Source organism: Oncorhynchus mykiss, chromosome 25 (assembly GCF_057628025.1).
Source record: "Oncorhynchus mykiss isolate SJ-2025 chromosome 25, ASM5762802v1, whole genome shotgun sequence".
NCBI classification, from domain to species: Eukaryota; Metazoa; Chordata; class Actinopteri; order Salmoniformes; family Salmonidae; genus Oncorhynchus; species Oncorhynchus mykiss.
The window spans coordinates 18,428,746-18,450,801 of NC_143046.1; the positions used below are offsets into that span (position 1 = coordinate 18,428,746).

General features: G+C 41.3%; 3 protein-coding genes across 17 annotated transcripts in view; 1 reads left to right on the forward strand and 2 right to left on the reverse strand.

Moving 5' to 3' along the window:
- The window catches only part of zdhhc2 (zDHHC palmitoyltransferase 2), a 26,334-nt gene extending 24,419 nt beyond the window's left edge, over window positions 1–1,915 (forward strand). For both annotated transcript variants that reach the window (XM_036970403.2, XM_036970402.2), the window contains 2 exons: window positions 195–273; window positions 384–1,915. In XM_036970403.2, coding sequence (XP_036826298.1) covers window positions 195–235 — 41 coding nt within the window. In that variant the 3' untranslated portion in view covers window positions 236–273; window positions 384–1,915. The remainder of the gene's footprint in view (window positions 1–194; window positions 274–383) is intronic.
- On the reverse strand, window positions 322–11,898 carry cnot7 (CCR4-NOT transcription complex, subunit 7). Of its 12 annotated transcripts, none has more exons than XM_021583484.3 (7): window positions 11,719–11,861; window positions 10,865–11,077; window positions 10,555–10,748; window positions 9,074–9,235; window positions 5,532–5,676; window positions 5,243–5,353; window positions 322–719 (listed from the first exon to the last, which is right to left on the reverse strand). In XM_021583484.3, the coding sequence occupies exons 2-7, from the start codon at window positions 10,979–10,981 to the stop codon at window positions 708–710; spliced, it is 741 nt and encodes a 246-aa protein (XP_021439159.1). In that variant the 5' UTR covers window positions 10,982–11,077; window positions 11,719–11,861; the 3' UTR covers window positions 322–707. The 12 variants fall into 12 exon arrangements, with proteins under 12 accessions (XP_021439159.1, XP_090076422.1, XP_090076427.1 ...); XM_090220296.1 differs by having other exon boundaries at window positions 10,865–10,991; window positions 11,719–11,849; XM_021583482.3 differs by lacking the exon at window positions 322–719 and adding an exon at window positions 2,030–2,842 and having other exon boundaries at window positions 11,719–11,898.
- A 643-nt stretch (window positions 11,899–12,541) lies between these two features.
- The window catches only part of mtmr7a (myotubularin related protein 7a), a 44,051-nt gene continuing 34,536 nt past the window's right edge, over window positions 12,542–22,056 (reverse strand). For 2 of the 3 annotated variants that reach the window (XM_021583487.3, XM_090220302.1), the window contains 8 exons: window positions 21,786–21,918; window positions 18,729–18,838; window positions 17,507–17,632; window positions 16,701–16,750; window positions 16,372–16,572; window positions 14,227–14,361; window positions 13,908–14,034; window positions 12,542–13,752 (listed from right to left, as the gene is read on the reverse strand). In XM_021583487.3, the coding sequence (XP_021439162.3) occupies window positions 13,399–13,752; window positions 13,908–14,034; window positions 14,227–14,361; window positions 16,372–16,572; window positions 16,701–16,750; window positions 17,507–17,632; window positions 18,729–18,838; window positions 21,786–21,918 (1,236 nt within the window). In that variant the 3' untranslated portion in view covers window positions 12,542–13,398. Of the gene's footprint in view, window positions 13,768–13,907; window positions 14,035–14,226; window positions 14,362–16,371; window positions 16,573–16,700; window positions 16,751–17,506; window positions 17,633–18,728; window positions 18,839–21,785; window positions 21,919–22,056 lie in introns of all 3 variants that reach the window. The other variant, XM_021583489.3, reaches the window with a different exon arrangement.

Genomic DNA, 22,056 nt, shown 5'->3' on the forward strand with positions numbered 1-22,056 from the left:
GCTTCATGTCCAGATCCCGGTTCAACCCTAACCTTAGCTTCATGTCCACATCCCGTTTCAACCGTAACCCTTGCCATGACTCTAACCCCAGACTTATGTCCACTGTTTTTTTTACTTTTAAATGTTGTCTACAAATCATTATTCTAGGACCATTCTCCAATAACTTAATTAACTGTATGCATGCTGTGTTTCAGGCACAAGTAACCCAGCAATGGCCATAGAGAATGAAACATAACAATGGTGAGGAATGAAGACTTGTAAGTGGAATCATAGGTGAGTTGAAAATTGATCTCAATATTTTAAAAATATTATCCACAAAGCTTGAGGTAAAAACGATATGGTTTATTTCTAATGAATCACATAATGCTTATTTCCTTCAACAGGTCTATGGTGATCCCAGTGTTCAGCGTGCCTATGAGAATGTGCAGTTGTGATATCACCATAACCAGTCATCTTTCTTACCATAACACACTGCTGTAGTTAATTGCTGCTTAGAAGGGCTTAGTTTACTGTTGTTTTTGCTCTCACCAGTATCATTGGAAACAGACGATGTAACATTTGAATCCAACGAAGCATTGTTATTGTTGTTTCTAAAGAAATCATTTAACATGGTGGAAACTGGTTTCCTGAAGGCTGAATATTGAGTATGAGATCAAGTTGTGGCCTCGGAAGATTGAAGTTGCATTCCAATTACTTGCCGTGTTTTTTCAAGTTTGGATCTGAAAAGCATAAGAATAGAATGAGAAGTGTTTTATTTTCACTTTGTATAACAGGTGGTTGGTCTAAGAAGCTACATGTGTATGTGTTCAGTACATCTATATTATTTTAGTAAAGGACCCTTGAAGTATTGTTGTATGATTTGATTATCTTGGACTTCGTCTTCAAATTCGTCTATTTTTACTTGTGTAATGTCTAAACTAGAATGACTAACTTGTATTTGTGATTATTGACAGAAACAGTATAAATATTCCATTTTAATGTAATTTTAGAATTTGCCAATACTTAATCCTAAACCAACACGCAAAGATGTATGATAGTGAATGTTGATTCTATGATTGTATAGACATATTAAGAGTAAAATATGCTTTGTGTGTGTGATTATTGGATGAGATATGCAGTGTTAGGCTTTTTATGGCACTGAACATGAAAGAAGTATTGAAGAGATTAACAACCTGTTGTGATTTAAAAAAAAAAAAAATCCTTCAATTAACTGATGCATGCTTCATACTCAGGATGCTAACTAAACATAAGAACGTAAATAGTTTCATGTATTATACCAGTTTCTCTCTCTTGGAAACGCGGTAAAATCACTGTTGCATAATAATCATTTGAATAAGGGCTATATTGATATTCTTTGATTTGAAAGGATTCCTGTGTTCCTCTGGCATTGGTGAGGATACCATTGGCTCTTAGACATCACAAATCAGTCTTATTTTTTATGTCAGTGTGCTTGCCATGTCAAGTGTTCCTGTAGTGCTATTTATTGTCAAACTGCCAGCCAAAGATCCTGTTTTTCTCCAGAGGCCTGACACACTGGCCTATGGTCTTCAAATCCAAGCCTCGGTTTCAGAATGTTTGCTGCATTCTCAATTCAACTCCATTCAAATATGGAAGTGCAGTGGAATAATACAGTGATTGCTCCAGCTGTTTCATTCCTTGTGAGGGTTCTGTTCTGATTGTACTCCTTTGGTCCTTTTAAATTACATTTTCTGTTTGGAAATGAGTCATCAGCATCAGTTTGCATCGGTTTTCATTTTGGTAAATGGCTCAAATGTATGCAAAACCATGTCAATCTATATTTTTTTAATACTCTGTGCATGAATGGAGAAAAATACCTTTATGAACATGTGAGGCTATGTACTGTACTGTGATGCCTTATCAGATAAATACAATGATGCCATGTTCAGCCTGTTTATATTGCTATTGACTGTTCTTGTACCTTTCTCCCATATAGGTCTCAATAGCCTATAAGGTATATCATTTAAAATATGACTCTTAAACAGATTTCAAACTCACTCAAATCAAGTTCTTATATGTTAGAAAAGTTTGAAGCCTTTATTTACAAAAGCTTTAAAAACAATCTCTCGTATATTGCATTTTTGTTCTTTTTTTTCTTTACATATGGAGGGGAGGGGGGGTCTCGTCACATGAAAAGAACCAACCAGTACAATAAATTAAATATTAAAATAACATTAAAAAAAATGTAGCTACTATTAAGGCTAAGTTTGGTGAAAAAAAAACAACTTATTTTCATAATAAAGACAGATGTTAAGTGAAAAAAATGTAACTTAGAGAAGGCAACAACGAGGAGCATACCAGAAAAACGTAGCTTTTCATATAAAATCATGGATCTGGTTAGGAGCTTTAAAGTGCAAAATTTCTACAGAAAAAGTTTGAAAAACTAAAATCCCTTGTTTCTCTTCAAGCGCTTCATGTGAAATCTAAATGAACCAACCAGCCCCTCTAAACTGCTTTCATAGAAAAAACAGGATTTTAAGCACAAACACACACCTTGGGTACATCTGGAACTATTGAACCACCAAATTCACCAACCATCTAAAGTAAGAAGCGCTTATGACAAAGAGCTTCCGAAATGGTATATATATATATATATATATATATATATATAAAATGCTTTTGTTCTTCCATTATTCCAGTCGTCGTAGTAATTGACTAGAGCAGACCATCCAGAAAGATCCCAGTGATGATGTCATGACAGCTGTTTATTGGCTTCCTCCTCGTAGGCGTTCCCTGTGCCGTTCTGGACGTATGCAGAGCCTGAACCCAGCCCGTACAAGTGACCACAGTACTTCGCATCGTCGATATGATCCTCAAAGAACATCTAAAAAAATATGTGATGTCAGATACAATAAAAAGTATACTAGTTTGTAGCTAGGTTTCCACCCAATTGGCGACAGATTGCAGATTTTAGAATATTCAAAGACAATATGCCCATTTTACCATCAGTGGTGTTTCACCAAACAGACTTGTTGCAAAAAAACTAAAACATTGTGCACATATAATGCACTTTTTCGCTTGAGTTTTCATGTACCGAATAAAAATAAAACGTTTAATGTGTGTCCATCGATTTTCAACTCTACCAATAGTAATCACAACTGTTGTGTTAAATGTGCCTACTTTGGTCTTGGCACCTGCGCTCAAGCCAACTGCTCGCAAATACAGTGGCTTATTATGGATAAGAACGAGAATATTTTTATTTGTCAAAAGGCAGTCAAGCATCACGTTACCAGAATCAGACCCTAGATATTTATTGGAAAGAGCATCAAGATCACCGTGCATTTTCACCACCCTGTGTTATTTCATCTATAGCCTAATGAACTGCATGCTTTCCCGAGTTGTAGTGGGAGGACCACACACATCGCGTGACTCCAAGTTTACATTGATATGATGGTTAATATATTAATATTTGCCCATAAAGGCGTTTCCACCACCACTTCTCGCATAATAAATTTTACTGACACAAAAAGATCTTACCATGTCAAACGAACAAATGATCTGTCAGAATTTATAAAATTGTACTGAAACTTCCTGTTTCCATCACAGCTGTCAGGATTTAAAAAAAATACAGTATGACTTTACTCCCATAAAAACTGTGGATGGAAATGTGGTTAGTGAAAGTAGTATGTGTTTATCTCTTTAATACCATCTGGTGGCTCTTTGAAGAAATGCAAGTTGTGAGTCATCTCCCTGTTCTATGATCCATTCACACAAACATCTCAGTACCAACCCTATTCCCTTTATAGGGCACTACTTTTGATCTGGGCCCACAGGGCTCTGGTCAGAGGTAGTGAACTATACAGTACCATTCAAAAGTTTGGACACACAAACTTATTCAAAGGTTTTCCTTTATTGTTACTATTTTCTACATTGTAAAAATGGGGCGGCAGGTAGCCTAGTGGTTAGAGTGTTGGGCCAGTAACCAAAAGGTTGCTGGATCGAATCCCCGAGCTGACAAGGTACAAATCTGTTGTTCTGCCCCTCAGTTAACCCACTTTTCCTCGAGCGCCGACGACGTCGATCTCAATTACGGCACCTCTCTGATTCAAAGGGGTTGGGTTAAATGCGAAAGGTATCAGTTGAATGCTGACTAGGCTGCCTAGAAATGTGTTATTTTAAAACTAAGAAATAACACATTTCATTTAGTAAAAAAAGTGTTATCAAAATATATTTTATATTCGAGATTCTACAAAGTGGTCCCTCCCTTCTTGCCCAATAATGTTGGTACCATGTTGTTGTTATTTTCTTAGGTCTCTATGTATGTGTTGTCTCTTGTTGTGATGTGTAAATATTTTAATTCCAGGTTGTTAGGCAACAAAATAGTAAAAATGCCTAGGGGAGGTGAATACATTCGCAAGCCACTGTACTTAAGAATATCAATAAGAAGAAGAGACATGCTTGGGCCAAGAAACACGAGCAATGGACATTAGGCCGGTGGAAATCTGTCCTTTGGTCTGATGAGTCCAAATTGGAGATTTTTGGTTCCAACCGCCGTGTCTTTGTGAGACACAGAGTAGGTGAACGGATGTACTCCGCATGTGTGGTTCCCACCGTGGAGCATGGAGGTGTGATGGTGCTTTGCTGGTGACCTTGTCAATGAATTATGTATAATTCAAGGCACACTTAACCAGCATGGCTACCACAGCATTATGCAGCGATACGCCATCCCATCTAGTTTGCGCTTAGTGGGACTATCATTTGTTTTTCAACAGGACAATGACCCAACACACCTCCAGGCTGTGTAAGAGCTATTAGACCAAGGAGGAGAGTGATGGATTGCTGCATCAGATGACCTGGCCTCCACAATCACCCGACCTCGACCCAATTGAGATGGTTTGTGATGAGTTGGACCGCAGAGTGAAGGAAAAGCAGCCAACAAGTGCTCAGCATATGTGGGAACTCCTTCAAGACTGTTGGAAAAGCATTCCTCATGAAGCTGGTTGAGAGAATGACAAGAGTGTGCAAAGCTGTCATCAAGGCAAATGGTGGCTACTTTGAATAATCTAAAATATATTTTGATTTGTTTAACACTTTCTTTTTTGGTTACTACATGACTCCATATGTGTTATTTCATAGATGTGATATCTTCACTATTATTCTACAATGTAGAAAATAATAAAAAATAAATTTAAACCCTTGAATGAGTAAGTGGTGTGTCATAACCTTTGACTGGTACTGTATATTGAATAGGGTTCCATTTGGGACACACACATGGACAGAGTACCTCTCTCATCTTGAAGAATGCCATGCCTGTCAGTAGTGAGTCTGAGCCAGCTTGGTGCTGGGGGCCAATCCTCTCCAGCTCCAGCTGTTCTGCCACTTCCTGTAGCCCACCCTGTCAATCAAACTCAGCCCTGTCACTCACAGATTCTGCTAATATAGCCATCTGGCCATGTCTATAATGCATTTAAAGGCTATCGATTAAGACTTGTGGCCTAGTTAGCTCTCTGAAAACTCATTGAATACAAAGTTGAGTAATACTTTCTTTAACTGTTATGATGTGCTGAAGTTACCTTGAGGTTTTTGCAGCTCTTCATGAGGTACTTGACATCATATATGATGGGGAAGAACAGGCGAAGGATCTCAAAGAAGTCCACTTCCTCTTCGGGCAGGTTAGAGTTGGACAGAATCTTGATCAGATAGCCAAAGTCATAGCCACTGCAAACAGAAAAATAAACCAAATGCTTCTTAGGTCTAAGATGATTGATTTTAACAATGGTCAAGTTTGCACCAGATGTGACAAATAACATACATGTGTGGTTAGAATCTGGATCTGATAAGATGGCGCCGAAAAGGAAGCCTGAAGTTTTACATGCTCCTAACCAACTGTGCTATTTTGTTAGTTTTTGCGTTGTTTTAACTTATTTTGTACATAATGTTGCTGCTACCGTCTCTTATGACCGAAAATAACTTCTGGACATCAGAACAGCGATTACGCACCACGAACTGGAAGAAGCTTTTTCCTTTAATGAGTCCGACAAGAAGGATATTCCGCTTTCCCGGGAACAGGCCCAAATGTCATCATTTGTGTGAAGAAAAGAAGGAGGAAAAGAGGGCGCAGGTCGGGCTGCCTTCTGAGAATCTGTAGGCGAGCGACTAAACTCCCACTGCCATCCGTTCTATTTGCAAACATGCAATCATTGGAAAATAAAATTGATGACCTACGATTATCCTACCAACGGGACATAAACAAATCTCTTATGTTTCGTCGTGGCTGAACGAAGACACGGATAATATAGAGCTGGCATAATATTCCATGCACCGGCAGAACAGAGAAGAGGCTACTACGTCTGGTAAGACGAGGGGTGTGTGTGCCTTTTTGTCAAATAACAGCAGGTGCGCAATGTCTAATATTAAAGAAGTCTCGAGGTATTGCTCGCCTGAGGTAGAGTACCTTGTGATAAGCTGACGACCACACTATTTACCAAGAGAGACCTCATCTATATTATTCGTAGCAATCTTTGTACCACCACTAACCGATACCAGCAGTAATAGCTCACTCAACAAACTCTATAAGGCCATAAGCAAACAGGAAAATGCTCATCCAGAAGCGGCGCTCCTAGTGGCCGGGGACTTTAATGCAGGAAAAATTAAACCAGTTTTACCACATTTTTACCAGCATGTCACATGTGCAAACAAAGGAAAAGAAACAACAACTCTAGACCACCTTTACGCCACCCACAGAGATGTATAAAAAGTCCTCCCCCGCCCTCCAGCTTACAAGCAAAAACAAAAGCCGGAAGTACCAGTGACTCGCTCAATACGGAAGTGGTCAGATGAAGCGAGGACTGTTTTGCTAGGACAGACTGGAATATGTTCCAGGATTCATCCAATGGCATTGAGGAGTATACCACCTCAATCATCGGCATTGAGGAGTATACCACCTCAATCATCGGCATTGAGGAGTATACCACCTCAATCATCGGCTTCATCAATAAGTGCATCGACGACGTCATCCCCACAGTGACCGTACGTACATATCCCAACCAGAAACCATGGATTACAGGCAACATCCACATCGAGCTAAAGGCTAGAGCTGCCGCTTTCAAGGAGCTGGACACGCTTACAAGAAATCCTGCTATGCCCTCAGACGAACCATCAAACAAGCAAAGCGTCAATACAGGACTAAGATTGAATCCCACTACACCGGCTTTGACACTCGTCGGATGTGGCAGAGCTTGAAAACTATTACGGACTACAAAAGGGAAACCCAGACGCGAGCTGCCCAGTGATGCGAACCTAGCAGACGAGCTAAATGGCTTTTATCCTCGCTTCAGGCAAGAAACACTGAAGCATGCACGAGAGCACCAGCTATTCTGGATGACTGTGATAACACTCTCGGTAGCAGATGTGAGCAAGACCTTTAAACAACATTCACAAAGCCATAGGGCCAGATGGATTACCAGAACGTGTACTCAAAATATGCACGGAACAACTGGCAAGCGTTTTCACTGTCATTATCAACCTCTCCCTGACCGAATCTGTAATACCTACATGTTTCAAGCAGACCACCATAGTCCCTGTGCCCAAGGAAGTGAAGGTAACCTGCCTAAATGATTACCGCCCCATAGCACTCACGTTGGTAGCAATGAAGTGCTTTGAAAGGCTGGTCATGGCTCACATCAATAGCATCCTCCCAGATATCCTAGACCCACTGCAATTCGCATTCCACCCCAACAGATCCACAGATGACACAATCGCAATCCACACTGCCCTTTCCCACCTGGACAAAGGAACACCTATGTGCGAATGCTGTTCCTTGACTACAGCTCAGCATTCAACACCATAGTGCCCACAAGCTCATCATTAAAGTAAGGACCCTGGGACTAAACACTTTCCTCTGAAACTGGATCCTGGACTTCCTGACGGGACGCCCCCAGGTGGTAAGGGTAGGCAACAACACGTCTGCCACGCTGATCTTCAACACTGGGGCCCCTCAGAGGTGTGTACTTAGTCCCCTCCTGTACTCCCTGTTCACCCACGCCCGCCATGGCCAAACACGACTCCAACACCATCATTAAGTTTCTTGACGACACAACAGTGGAAGGCCTGATCACTGACAAAAATGAGACACCCTAAAGGGAGGTCAGAGAACTGCCATTGTGGTGCCAGGACAACAACCTCTCCCTCAATGTGAGCAAGACAAATCGTGGACTACAGGAAAAGGCAGGCTGAACAGGCCCCCATTAACATCGACGGGGCTGTAGTGGAGCGGGTCGAGAGTTTCAAGTTCCTTGGTGTCAACATCACCAACGAACTATCATGGTCCAAACACACCAAGACAGTCCTGAAGAGAACACGAAAAAACATTTTCTCCCTCAGGAGACTGAAAAGATTTGGCATGGGTCCCCAGATCCTCAAAAAGTTATCCAGCTGCACCATCGAGAGCATCCTGACCAGTTGCATCACCGCCTGGTATGGCTATGGCAACTGCTTGGCATCTGACTAAGGCATTACAGAGGGTAGTGTGTACGACCCAGTACATCACTGGGGCCAAGCTTCCTGCCATCCAGGACCTATATAATAAGCGGTGTCAGAGGAAAGCCCATAAAATTGTCAGAGACTCCAGTCACCCAAGTCATAGACTTTTCTCTGCTACTGCATGGCAAGCGGTACCGGAGCGTCAAGTCTAGGACCAAAAGGCTCCTTAACAGCTTCTACCCTCAAGCCATAAGACTGCTGAACAATTAAATGGCCACCAGACTATTTACATTGACACCCCCCCTCTCCATTTGTTTTGTGCACTGCAGCTAATCACTATTTATTATCTATGCAGTCACTTCACCCCTACCTACATGCACAAATTACCTCAACTAACATCTACCCCCACACACTGACTGGGTACCGGTACCCCTTGTAATATAGCCTCGTTATTGTTATGTTCATGTTCCTTTTTATTATTTTTTACTTTAGTTAATTTGGCAAATATTGTTTTACTATTCCTGAACTGCACTGTTGGTTAAGGGCTTGTAAGTAAGCATTTCACTTTAAGGTCTACACTTGTTGTATTCGGCGCATGACAAATAAAGTTTGATTTTATTTTAAAATGGCCTACCTGTGGAAAGAAAGCCACTTGACGCCCTCACAGAGCACCACCCCTGAGGTCATGAGCAGTTCAGCCAAGTACAATGTCTCGATCCCCTCCTCCTCATGCTTCTTGAACTGGATGCCTGATGTTGTCAAGAGCTCGATGGAGTCCTGTGCATACATGTCCTCCCTGACGACGGAAAGGGAGACACCTGTCACACTCACACCTAGGCTAAACATTTATAACAGGGTTTCTTAAACTGTGGGTTGGGACCCAAAGTGGCTCCTGGGCATGTGAGAGGTGGGTCGCGAGTAATGAGAATATATCTATATTAACACAATTTCTTCTTAATTTGGGTAGTTGGAACAAGATATGGGTCACAGGAAGATAGTAAATGTATATATTTTGTGTCAAGAGCCAAAAAAGTTTAAGAACCCCTGATTTATATCAATGAATGTAATGGCTATAAGAACAAGGGGTACACTAAGCATGACAAAGTTGTTGTTGCTGTGTAAGTGGATGCAGTCCAACTATATATATATATATTTTCTTCAATGTCTGAGACTGCTGATAAGCCTTTAGGTTTTACTTCCACAATAGAAACAAGTTACATGTAAACAACAAAATACTCAAAACACTGTCTTCAGTGCCTCACTAAAACAAACATGAAAATAAAACAGTACCTGTGATATGCTCAAAAGCATTTATGAAATATGTCAATATAAACATTTGAAAAATGACTTGAGGCACTAGGAGAAAAGCAAGTCAATTAGCTCGTTGAGAAAGTAAGCAGCTCATGTGACAGGTGCAGCCTATTTGGTGGCTCAAGTGAAAGTCTTGGCCACATGGTTTCAAAACAATATTGGTCACATTGTCCTTTACCTGAATGGTGTGCAGGCAGTGCAGCTTCAGTATGACAACGTTCACTCCTGTATGGAGGTCCTGAACTAGCTCTGGTCCAGGGCGTTCAATGTGGCTTGCTGACATTGAACCTTCAAATGGCCTGGCCCAGAAGTAGTCATGAGCGTGACTCTCCTGATTGTGTGCAGTATCAACACTGAACATAAGCCTGTTCTTGCCTTGGTTTCATACATCATATGAGCAGGTTTTTTTGTGCCTTTGCCCATCAGTCCAGACATGTAAACTAGTCAAACTCCATACTACAATAATATCACCTCAATAACAGACTACATCAAATGGACTTCCTTTTTGTAGTTACTTTAATGCAGAAATCTCAAGTTATAAAAATGTAATTCCTCAAGAAAGTACCGTACAATACATATAAACATTACAATCATCTTTAAAACCTTTCATGGTAAAAACAAAAAGGTTATTCCTTTTCTCCTAGTGCCTCCAAAGAGCCGTTGCTATGAAACTTCCCCTGTTCTGTAGGTGCTGTACAAGAGGCAGGTCATATAGCTGAGTTCTCTAACATGGGCAAGTCAAGTCTTGATACAAGACATGATAATTAGTTGAACATTGATAGACATAGAAAGGGGAACGCTTACGTGAGGTTAAACTTAAAATTGAACTGCCATGTTGAAGTTCCCGGTGGATATTCACCCTGTTCATTCATAAAGGTAAGGCCCAGCTGGATAATCTTTAGCAAGTCTACATTACATCGCAGTAACTGGTACTGGTAGTCAGCATTGCTTCTGAACTCTCCAATCGGTCTCGCAACTACACCTGGAAACTCTGTGTCCTATGAACAGAACACAAAGCAATAGAGAAGGCAGAAATGGAGCAGCAGCACAATGTTCAGCAAATATCTGTCAGTGTCAACCAAGATGCCTTTAATCAGAACTCTTCATAACTTACCATGGCAATGTAGTTGTATTTTCGAATGACCTGGCGGATCCTTTTGAGTTCTTCATCCAGGTTGTCAGCCCAAACCTCACATATTCTTTGGCTATGATCCACAGTAGCCGCGGGCATAGTGCCAGCTCTACAAGCAAGGCATCAAAAACAAACAAACAAACTCTCAATCGAGAAAATGACCATGGAATTGTGGTCCTTCTTTATTTGTTTGACCTGGAGATAAACAACAAACAATGTCCGGTTACACAATAACCCTGTGAGATTTCTTGCCACATACTCGATGGTTACATTAAAACATCTAGCTAACGTTAACTAGATTTGACAGGAGAATTACAGACATCTAACGTTAGCTAGCTAATATACTGTGTAACATACTGCCTAAGCTAGATAGCTAATGCTGTGCCTAACAATCTTGCTGTTAGGAGGACTTGACTATGCTTTGATGTTATTGGGGCAAATAACTGGCTAGCTACTTTTTTAGCAGGCTGTGATGACAGGCACCCATCTAGTTATCGAACTGAGCTAACTTACCTGTCCCACTAGCTAGTTAGCTAGCAGTTCACTAGCTAATTAGCTAGCAGTCTGCTAACCTTAGAGTGGGGACAGGATGCGTTTCTCTTCAGATACAATGATATCATAGTGTTTCATCGCCTCTTATAATGCCCAACCCTAGCACCTGTCAGCTACCGTTAGCCAGCTGGCTAAAATATGTGGCTGGCTAGCAAATCTAGCTAACGTTAACTTAGCTAGCTAACCAACTCCTAATAGGGCTTGAATTTCAACCTTCCCGACTTAGCATTCGCTAAATAAGGGTTGTGCAATTACAAGTGAACAGTTAAAAAACTCGCAATTACCTTGTTTAAAAACGGTCAGGGCCTTTTAACTAACTTTTAAACAGTTTTATATTCCAAATACCGACAGTCATTGATATCAACCCACAGCTGCCACCTCTGAACCTCCATTACAACGTCATCACGCACGCAGTGACGTCACGAATGTATGCACGTTGGCCTTTGGAGTCCTAGGACGGGGGCGTATTCATTACGCCGATTCTGTTCCGAAACGTTTGTTAAACGGAAGCAAACGGAACGAAATGGGCGGGACTTACCTGAATTTGTCCAATAGAACGTCTCGTTTTAGTTTGCAACTGTTTGGACTAATGTAATACACCCCTGGTTCCTTTTCGTCTCTACGTCTTCTTCTAGGTTTATTGGCAGACTACACCCCAACATTTGTCTGGCCGCCTCCTAGTGGGCAGGTTGAAAAAATGTACATTGTGGGAGTGGGCAAAAATATCTATACAGAACAGGGCCATAACTACCAGGGGAGAACGACTCAACCTTCGTATTGACGATTTCAAGCTGAAGGCCGTTCACGGTACTGCAGGCTTTGTTTCCAGAAAACAGGATCCCCATTATACTAACTAAGCATTTAGTTGGATGATGTATACAAGGAGTAGGCAACCCTGGTACAGCATGTGGGAGAAGTCAGAGCTCAGTAATTGAGTTGGAGGGGTATTCAGGTGGATTTTTCCCATGCGTATGGGTAAATACCACCTTCCCACTTAGTTATGAATGCAGCATAAGCAAGCAGAAAATATCCATCAAAAACTTGAATGTTGAATCAACTTTCATAAATATACTTTTTGTTTATAAGGTAAGGCAAAAGTCTTAATCCCAAGAATGTTCAATCTTTATTTAATGCACAAGTCCTCTTATCGCTTTAGTGGTCTTTTCTAGTGAACTTTTAACACAATCAAATCAATTAATTTACAAATTAATTAAATAAAAATAAATATTTATGTTGTAATATTCCTTTGAAATAGGATATAGATAGGACATATTATGTGTATTCTTTATACAAATAAAACAACATGCAATGCTTACAATAGCAGTAGATATTATTCCACAAGACATTCAGTACCTGTGCTTTGACAGTGAAACCTAAGCTGTTTGAACAGAATTGTGATCATTCTGTTGGGTGAGATGCACAAAGCTACTCTCCTCCCTGTGTGTCCATCCCCTAGTACTAGCATGCCAATATCTCCACATGCTACAGCCTGCTGGGTTGGTTCAGTAGCTTCGTGAGTTACAGCATGCACAATGAGCCCAGTGAACCAGATGGACTGGCTTTGGTTACACTAAATTAGGAGAGGTTTACTGCATGAGTATAATGACAAATTTGGCATTTGATATCATGTTTTGGTTTACAGTGCACTTGAAAGATTTTTAGTCCAAATTGAATTTTTAAATATATTATTATCATATTACACATTTGCATAAATATATAACATTAAATATTTTATTTAGTTGTAAAGCCTCTGACGAAATCCATTCATTTCTTCTTAAGTATGGAATACCATAAACCACATGAAAAGTAAAAACTCTACACAAATAACACACATACAGATCAGATACACTTGTCATTTCACTGACTAATCATTCCCAACAGTTAGTCAGTTTATAATACCCATTGCGCAATTGCCCATTAAAGTGCACCTCTCTTCCCTCTGACAACATTAATGTCACTACTGCTCAGGCAGCAGAGTAGGCAGCCTCATCAGGGTCCTTGGCACTGTCCTCACTTGGCGGGGAGCTGAGGTCTGCTATGCCCGACTCCTGGTCATCACTGTTGGTGGAGAGGTCTGGGTCAGACGGTTTGCGGCGCTCCCCTGGTCGGGGGAGGATCAGAAGACTGCTCTCTGGCCCCACCTGCTGGCAGGGTGATGAACTGAGGAAGTCTCCCAGTCCGCTGTAGTCCCCTGGGGTGTTGGCCAAACCCAGGCAGCTCTCTGAGGGGGGAGAGGCCCACACAGCGTGGCTCCTATCCAACGTGTTAGTTTTTGTCTGGATGCTCTTCCCCTGCTCCTTCTCCAACATGGCTATTTTCTAGGGTGGATAACACTACATAATATTAGAAAAAAAACTAAGACAAGAACAGCGACTTCAATCAAATGGTCCTGGTCAAAAGTAGTGCACGATATAGGGAATAGAGTGTGATTTGGGAGATAGCCTATATCATCAGCCCTCCTGTCCTGCCTTACCTCCTCGTGGGAGACAAGCTGCTCCTCCAGCTGCTGTGTCTCCTCTCTGATGGCCATCAGGTAGTCTATCACAGACTGGCGAGGATGCATGCCTCTGTCAAAACGGTTGTATAAGGCCCTCCAGAACCTACACACACACACACACACACACACACACACACACACACACACACACACACACACACACACACACACACACACACACACACACACACACACACACACACACACACACACACACACACAGTTTATACATATTCAATACAGTTGAGAAAAATAGTGGAAAAATACTACTTGTCCTTAAATATGCACAACCTACTTAAAACAGTAGGGGGCGGTAACTGGGCGCAGAACCCCCTGAGTCTGGCTGTGGTCAGGTCTGTACAGGGGGTTGATGTGGTCAGCCCTGTTCTCCCACAAGTAGGTCCACAGAGAATGGGTCTTCTCCTGATGCCTGACAACACAAAAACACATCTCACATGTCAACTATAGACACAAACATCACACATGTCAACTACAGACACACACATCACACATGTCAACTACAGACACACACATCACACATGTCAACTACAGCCACACACATCACACATGTCAACTACAGCCACAAACATCACATGTCAATTACAGCCACACATGTCAACTACAGCCATACATATCACACATGTCAACTACAGCCACACACATCACACATGTCAACTACAGCTCAACACAAAACACACCACACATGTCAACCAGTTTGTCAACCAGTTGGAGGCTTCTCTGAAGAGAAAGGGGAGGACCATACTCCTCAGTAAATTTGATTAAAATAAAAATAGCGAAACATTACAAAAGTAATCCTTTTTAGATAAAACTATACATGCCACCAAATAATTGATTAAAAAAACACTGTTTCGCAATGAAGGTCTACAGCAGTCTCAACAGCACTCTGTAGTGTGGCACCATGGTGTAGCCAGAGGACAGCTAGTTTCCGTCCTCTGGGTATATTGACTTCAATACAAAACCAAGGAGGCTCGTGGTTCTCACCCCCTTCCTTAGACTTACACAGTAATTATGACAACTTCCGGAGTACATCCTCCAACCTATCAGAGTTTTTGCAGCATGAACTGACATGTTGTCCACCCAAAAGGATCAGAGAATGAATCTAGTACTGAAAGCATAAGCTACAGCTAGCTAGCACCCAAAAGAGTTATACCTGGAACCAAAAATGGTTCTCCTATGGGGACAGCCGAATAACTTTTATGGAACCCTTTTTTCAAAGAGTTTAGCTATATTTCTGAAAACAAATTCACTTTCACTTACTCCGGCTCAAACAGAGAAGGATTCTATGTTACCTATGGCTATCCAATACTGGAACTCTTCTAAGTCAAGTTAAGCTTTTGGCTTTATTAATGTATTGCCACCTGGGCACGCCAGTGTAATTGCTAAACTGCTTGCTGCTGTAACTGTACACTGTACTGCATGATTGTAGCAGGTTTACTAACGCGTTAGTTCTAGTAGCTATGTTTACTTGACGTTAGCTAATATGGTGACAACGGTATAGTAGTTAAACGGAACCAAACAAGGATAAACATACCTACATTTGTCTAATATAAACACTTGTTTGTAACTGTTGGACTAATGATTACACCCTAGATCAGCTAGATGCAGGCAAGAGTGTGCAAGACGGTATTGAATGTGTCAATATCTGTTACATGGATTACTCAAATTTCTCTCGATTTGTGCACTATGTTGTAAACCTTCATTCATAGGCTAGGTTGTAGCAACCTCATGACGGGGATAGGGAAAATTAGAGTATCATGTAGTAGCCTAAACCTACCGCTGTTACATTGAACTGGGTGAATATAATATGAATGACAGTCATCCAATATGCTGTAATAGAAATAAGGTCATTCTCAAAAAAACGGCACCGACCAACTACAGCTCAACACAAAATGTATAATTCCAAAATTATTCTGACTGAGAAAGAAATAATGTGTGTGTGAATTCCTGCTCTCTTTTGTCTGGTCTGACTGAAGCTGTTCACGTCGCTTGTATTGGCTAGCCCAGTAGGCCTATTTGTTTAAATCTGTGTCTCATGTTAGGTGAATTTGAACACTATTATATCTGAAATAATAAGCAAAAAAGCCTTAACATTTCAGTAAATAGTTTAGATTAGTTATGTGTGAAGTCACAGTCAGTTTCAAAAATTCAAGACAAGGAACGGCAAATTGACAGACTTATTATCTATGCTCCGCCGTCTCCTTCTGGTTATTACCTAACCTCCGCCCTCTCCTTCTGGTTATTACCTAACCTCCGCCCTCTCCTTCTGGTTATTACCTCCGCCCTCTCCTTCTGGTTATTACCTAACCTCCGCCCTCTCCTTCTGGTTATTACCTCCGACCTCTCCTTCTGGTTATTACCTAAGCTCCGCCGTCTCCTTCTGGTTATTACCTAAGCTCCACCCTCTCCTTCTGGTTATTACCTAAGCTCCGTCCTCTCCTTCTGGTTATTGCCTATGAAGTTTCCGTACTGGCAGGAGTAGATGTGGTTGTGGATGGTGATGAGGAACCTCTCGTTGTACTCGAAGGCACAGGGGAACTGCTCCGACAGCTGCCACACACACTCCAGGAACTGGTCTATGACCGGGGACACCTCCTTGGGGTCTCCATCCAGGTGGTTGTATCTGAGGGGAGAGGGCAACATGGGCAGCCTGCTTCCCAAATGGCACCCTATTCCCTATATAGTGTACAACTTTTGATTTTGTTGCTAAAGGAAATAATTATATCTGCAAGAAAACACAATAGTTCACACCTGTGAGAGAACTTGTGTCCAAAGGAAACCCAGTCTCTTTCAATGAGAACCTGAATACAGGGGAATAAAATATGATTTACTTATGCATGAGGATGCCAGAAGGTGTTATTTGTATATAACTTGGGTCTAAACCTGTTTCATCACTTTCATCTTTGTTTCACAGCTTACACTTGGACAGTAAAGAGTACAAATATTACAGAGAGAGAGACAGTTGGCACCATGAGAAAGCTTGAACTTCCTCACCCAATGTGTGGGGTGGTTTTCTACTAAGTCTCAAGATGATTGTAAGAAGTCAGGCTTCCTGTCACAGTAACTTTTTTCCATGGAGATGCCTTTTGGCAGAAACCCAGTCAGACAGAGCAAATCCTCATGATCAAAGAATCCAGAACCATAAGCACAGCACGGACCTACTTACATTACCGTCCAAGAGGACATGATCAACTACAATCACACCGTAATTTAACAGTATGTCAACATCAATGTGCTTACATGTCAATAAAAATGTGAAAAACTAAAACATAGCCAGAAACGAAGGGAAAAGGAATGTTCTTCATTTCAAATGAAGTGCCATCTATTCAAACACGTATTGAGCGCTAGTGGCTACTAGGTAGAGGAGGTTTTAAACATGAATCATTACAAACCTGCTGATCATGTGTTAAGAGCTGTCTGTATGAAATAATAGTTAGGGTAATTATTTCTATGAATATGACATACATGAACCCATACACTATAAACTGACTATAGGTTCAAGATGTACACTAGTGAATATGCAGATACCCTGCTCAGAGAGACAGTAGGGGATGTACCATGAGTCCTTTGAGAGTCCTGTAGTAGGGGTCCAGGAGCACGGAGGCCACAGAGCACACCTGAGCAGTACGATCCCAACCGTCTGAGCAGTGGACCAAGACACTGACGCCATCCTCTGCAACGGCCTACACATGCATGCATGCACGCACGCAGACACGAGAGAGAGTCTGAGAAACAATAACTTAACCCTCCTGCTGTGTTCCGGTCAAATTGGACTGATTTACACGTTTTCTCTCTGAAAAATGTAGATAATTTAATCTGATTTTTTATAAGGTTCCATGACTTTGTCCACACAGGGCATCTGAACACACAAAATACACTTTGATGATTTTCATTACATTTTGGGTGTTTTATTTAACATTTGTACACCTGTGGTGTTCCCAGTCAAAAATGACCGGTAATTAGAAATGAATGGGTGAGACTACAATTAGTGTATAAAATTGAGTTCAGGCATATGCCCATTCATCAGATGGATGCACTTCCTCTCCCAGACCCCCACATGCATGTGTGTTTGAGGGCACACACACACACACACACACACACACACACACACACACACACACCTCACACCCCTTCTTCACTTCCATGGCAACCCCTACGGGAACCTTTCCCCAATATAATCTTTCCCCCACAGGAACCACACCTGTTGGCATTCTCACAAACAATCGCAACATTGTTTCAATATTATTTAGAACTTTTCTCACAGCTCTGGTATATAAAGCTTTTTTGAGGCCATGCTCACAATTAATTCTGTGGCAGCACAATGACCAAATGATATAGTGTATGTGAGGCTCTTGATCATATCTTTGATCATGACACTGGTGAGGAGGAGAGAGTCCTTGTTAAACTTTGACACAAAGTAGTCTGTGATAAATAGCACAATGTGTTTCATCTGAGTATTTGTTATAGTCAAAATAATCCATACACTGTGCTTTTTTAAAACTCAAAACGAGTTGTATGAGCTCAGGTCAATGAGGCCTACAGGCCATAAATAGCAAATAGAAGATACAAAAAAACTGTTCACAAGAACTTAAGTTGATAAAAAGATCTGACACAACATTAGGTGGTAATATGTGCATTATTATGGATTTACAATCAGCTATAATGGGTTGGTCATTTTGGACCGGGAACACTGAATGAATTAACATGAAAAGAACACAACAGGAGGGTTAAGTGTAGCACTGAGACAGACAGAGGGGATTATCGTCCAGACAGACTAACCTTGGCGATGAAGATGCCAGCATCCAGGACAGCTTTGATGTGTTTTAGCCAGCCTGAGCTTTCCAGACCCTCCAGGAACTCTGACATGGAGGGGGACCATGCCTCACTCACTGCAGGGGAAAACACACCGGGGTCAGTGGTAGACACGGATACGGTTACAAATTCCCCATAATTCCCCGGTTTTCCAGAAATCATGATTGGAGGATTCAAAGATTTTCTGCTTATTCCTTCCTGATTCCAGGAATCTTCTAACTGGGATATCTGGAAAACTTTGAAATTCAAGGTTTTTCTTTATTTTGACTATTTCCTATATTGTAGAATAATAGTGAAGACATCAAAACTATGAAATAACAATCATGTAGTAACCAAAAAAGTATTAAACAAATCAAAATACATTTGAGATTTTTCAAATTAGCTACCCTTTGCCTTGATGACAGCTTTGTACACTCTTGGCATTCTATCAACCAGCTTCATGAGGAATGTTTTTCCAAGAGACTTGAAGGAGTTCCCACATATGCTGAGCACTTGTCGGCTGCGGTCCGACTCATCTCAAACCATCTCAATTGGGTTGAGGTTGGATGATTGTGGAGGCCAGGTCATCTGATGCAGCACTCTATCACTCTCCTTCTTGGTCTAACAGCCCTTACACAGCCTGGAGATGTGTTTTGGGTCATTGTTCTGTTGAAAAACAAAAGATAGTCCCACGAAGCGCAAACCTGATGGGATGGCGTATCGCTGCAGAATGCTGTGGTAGCCATGCTGGCTAAGTGTGCCTTGAATTCTAAATAAATCACTGACAGTGTCACCAGCAAAGCACCCCCACACCATCACACCTCCTCCTCCATGCTTCACGGTGGGAACCACACATGCGGAGATCATCCGTTCACCTACTCTGCGTCTCACAAAGACACAGAGGCTGAAACCAAACATCTCCAATTTGGACTCATCAGGCCAAAGGACAGATTTCCACCGGTCTAATGTCAATTGTTTGTGTTTCTTGGCCGGAGCAAGTCTCTTCTTCTTATTGGTGTCCTTTAGTAGTGGTTTCTTTGAAGGCCTGACTCACACAGTCTCCTCTGAACAGTTGATGTTGAGATGTGTCTGTTACTTGAACTCTGTGAAGCATTTATTTGGGCTGCAATTTCTGAGGCTGGTAACTCTAATGAACTTATCCTCTGCAGCAGAGGTAACTCTGGGTCTTCCTTTCCTGTGGCGGTCCTAATGAGAGCCAGTTTCATCATAGAGCTTGATGGTTTTTGCGACTGCACTTGAAGAAACTTTCAAAGTTCTTGAAATGTTCCAGATCGACTGACCTTCAAGTCATAAAGTAATAATGGACTGTCGTTTCTCTTTGCTTATTTGAGCTGTTCTTGCCATAATATGGACTTGGTCTTTTACCAAATAGGGCTATATTCTGTATACCACCCCTACCTTGTCACAACACAACTGATTGGCTTAAATGCATTAAGGAAAGAAATTCCACAAATTAACTTTTAACAAGGCACACCTGTTAATTTGAAATGCATTCCAGGTGACTACATCATGAAGCTGGTTTGAATAATCTCAAATATAAAATATATTTTGATTTGTTTAACACTTCTTTGGTTATTACATGATTCCATATGTGTTATTTCATAGTTTTGATGTCTTCACTATTATTCTACAATGTAGAAAAAAGTAAAAACAAAGAAAAACCCTGGAATGAGTAGGTATGTCCAAACTTTTGACTGGTACTGTATGTTTTCTTCCCAATATGATGTTGGGGACTCTTGAGTCAATATTGACACAGGCCATTTGACACGGGACATCGCTTTAAATATTGAGACAGAAGACAGGCAACTAAATGTAGACTCAATTCTGCAGCATACAGCTTAATGCATTACGTGATTTGTTTTCCTTGAAAACATACAGTGTATATGCATTTTTAATCTGAAAGTTTAAGATCAATAATTTGTCAGTTGTGACAAAGTGACAAAATAATGTTTCCAGAGTTTCTCCAGTGTTGACAGCTTGGTTAACGAAGGAGAGTTTTCAAATAAACACAGATATTTTCAATAATCATTTGTAGATATGCCAACTCCCTACAAAAACATCCATCTCTCCAGACGGCTATTAAGAGTTGACAGAGGTACACAGAGGGGTGGGTTGACAGAAGTGTTGACGTGTGTGTGTGACCCTGAGTACTGTACTTCCAGACAACATTAGTGTGCTGACCCGTGAGCCCACCTGACATGTGACTCTGCAAGAGGCAGCTGGAGCCTGCAGGTGAACAGGTTCAGTCAACCTTGGTTTTACAGCATGGGCTAATTTCCGGGAAACTATTGTTCTCTGAAGAATAATGAAAAAAAAAATTGAACTGACATAGCTATCTACTGCATTGCCATGCAATCTGTTGCAGGACAAAGCCTCTCTCTTGCATTCTTCAGAACCCGTAGACTCCCTTGTGTTTCCAGGGGGCAAGAGTTATCACAACGCCAGATATTATTTTTCATACGCTAAATCACATAATTCTCACGCCCTCCGTCTCCCTCTTAAGGGGAAAAAGGTCCCAAATCGGCCACTCCAGGAAACAAAAATAGTTTGCAGATGAAATCCAGATGTATTCAATGTCTTCCTGGCCCTGCACATTGCCCAGAAACGCTCCTATGGGTCAACCTAAGTCCTGATTGCAGAGCAGAGCAGTCTGCATCGCTGCATATTAAAGCCACAGGGGTGGCAGGGGACCTGGTATATTGATTCCACTTAAAGAGAATGAAGTGGGATCACATTCGAGGGATCAAGACTAATCCAGTCTGTAACTGTATTGGGTTTTAATAAAGTTGAGAGAAAGTAGACAAAACAAACCTGTGGCTGTGAGTGAATATTACTTTGGCATTCTCTGAAATCAAGCTCTCAGTGATGTACTGAACAACACCGAGATTGGCTTTTATGGCTGAACGAGGTCTAGTGAGCCACAGAGTGATAGCTAGCTGGCCGACTGTAGAGTATTCATATGGATGCAATGTAAGATGATCTGCTACAGGCCTCCAACACTGTGGGAGTTGACCCGATTCATACCTTCTAGCATTTTCTGGAGGCTGTTCCTCATCACATGGATGTTCTCAATGCCTATGAACTGAAACTTGATGTTGGAGTAGTTGTCTTCGTTTTCATAGCCTTTCCCTGCTGCTCGGTTTGCTATTGCATTAAGCTGGAAAGACATACAGTACATACGGTTTAATCAAAGAGAAATCCTCAGAGAGACATGACTTTTAAAAACTAGATGGAGCAATGCTTCCTTCAGCATGTTAAAGTTAGGATGAAGGTTGCCACTGTTTTTGTACATGTT

What these genes read in the sequence shown, in the direction of transcription:
- cnot7 (XM_090220294.1), bottom strand. Translation starts at nt 10,981, where the DNA reads ATGCCCGCGGCTACTGTGGATCATAGCCAAAGAATATGTGAGGTTTGG. An exon ending in AATTTTAAGTTTAACCTCAC is followed by an intron (nt 9,236 to 10,554) that starts GTAAGCGTTCCC and finishes TTCCGTCGTCAG; the next exon opens with GGAGGACATGTATGCACAGG. An exon ending in AGAGCTGCAAAAACCTCAAG is followed by an intron (nt 5,354 to 5,531) that starts GTAACTTCAGCA and finishes TTTGATTGACAG; the next exon opens with GGTGGGCTACAGGAAGTGGC.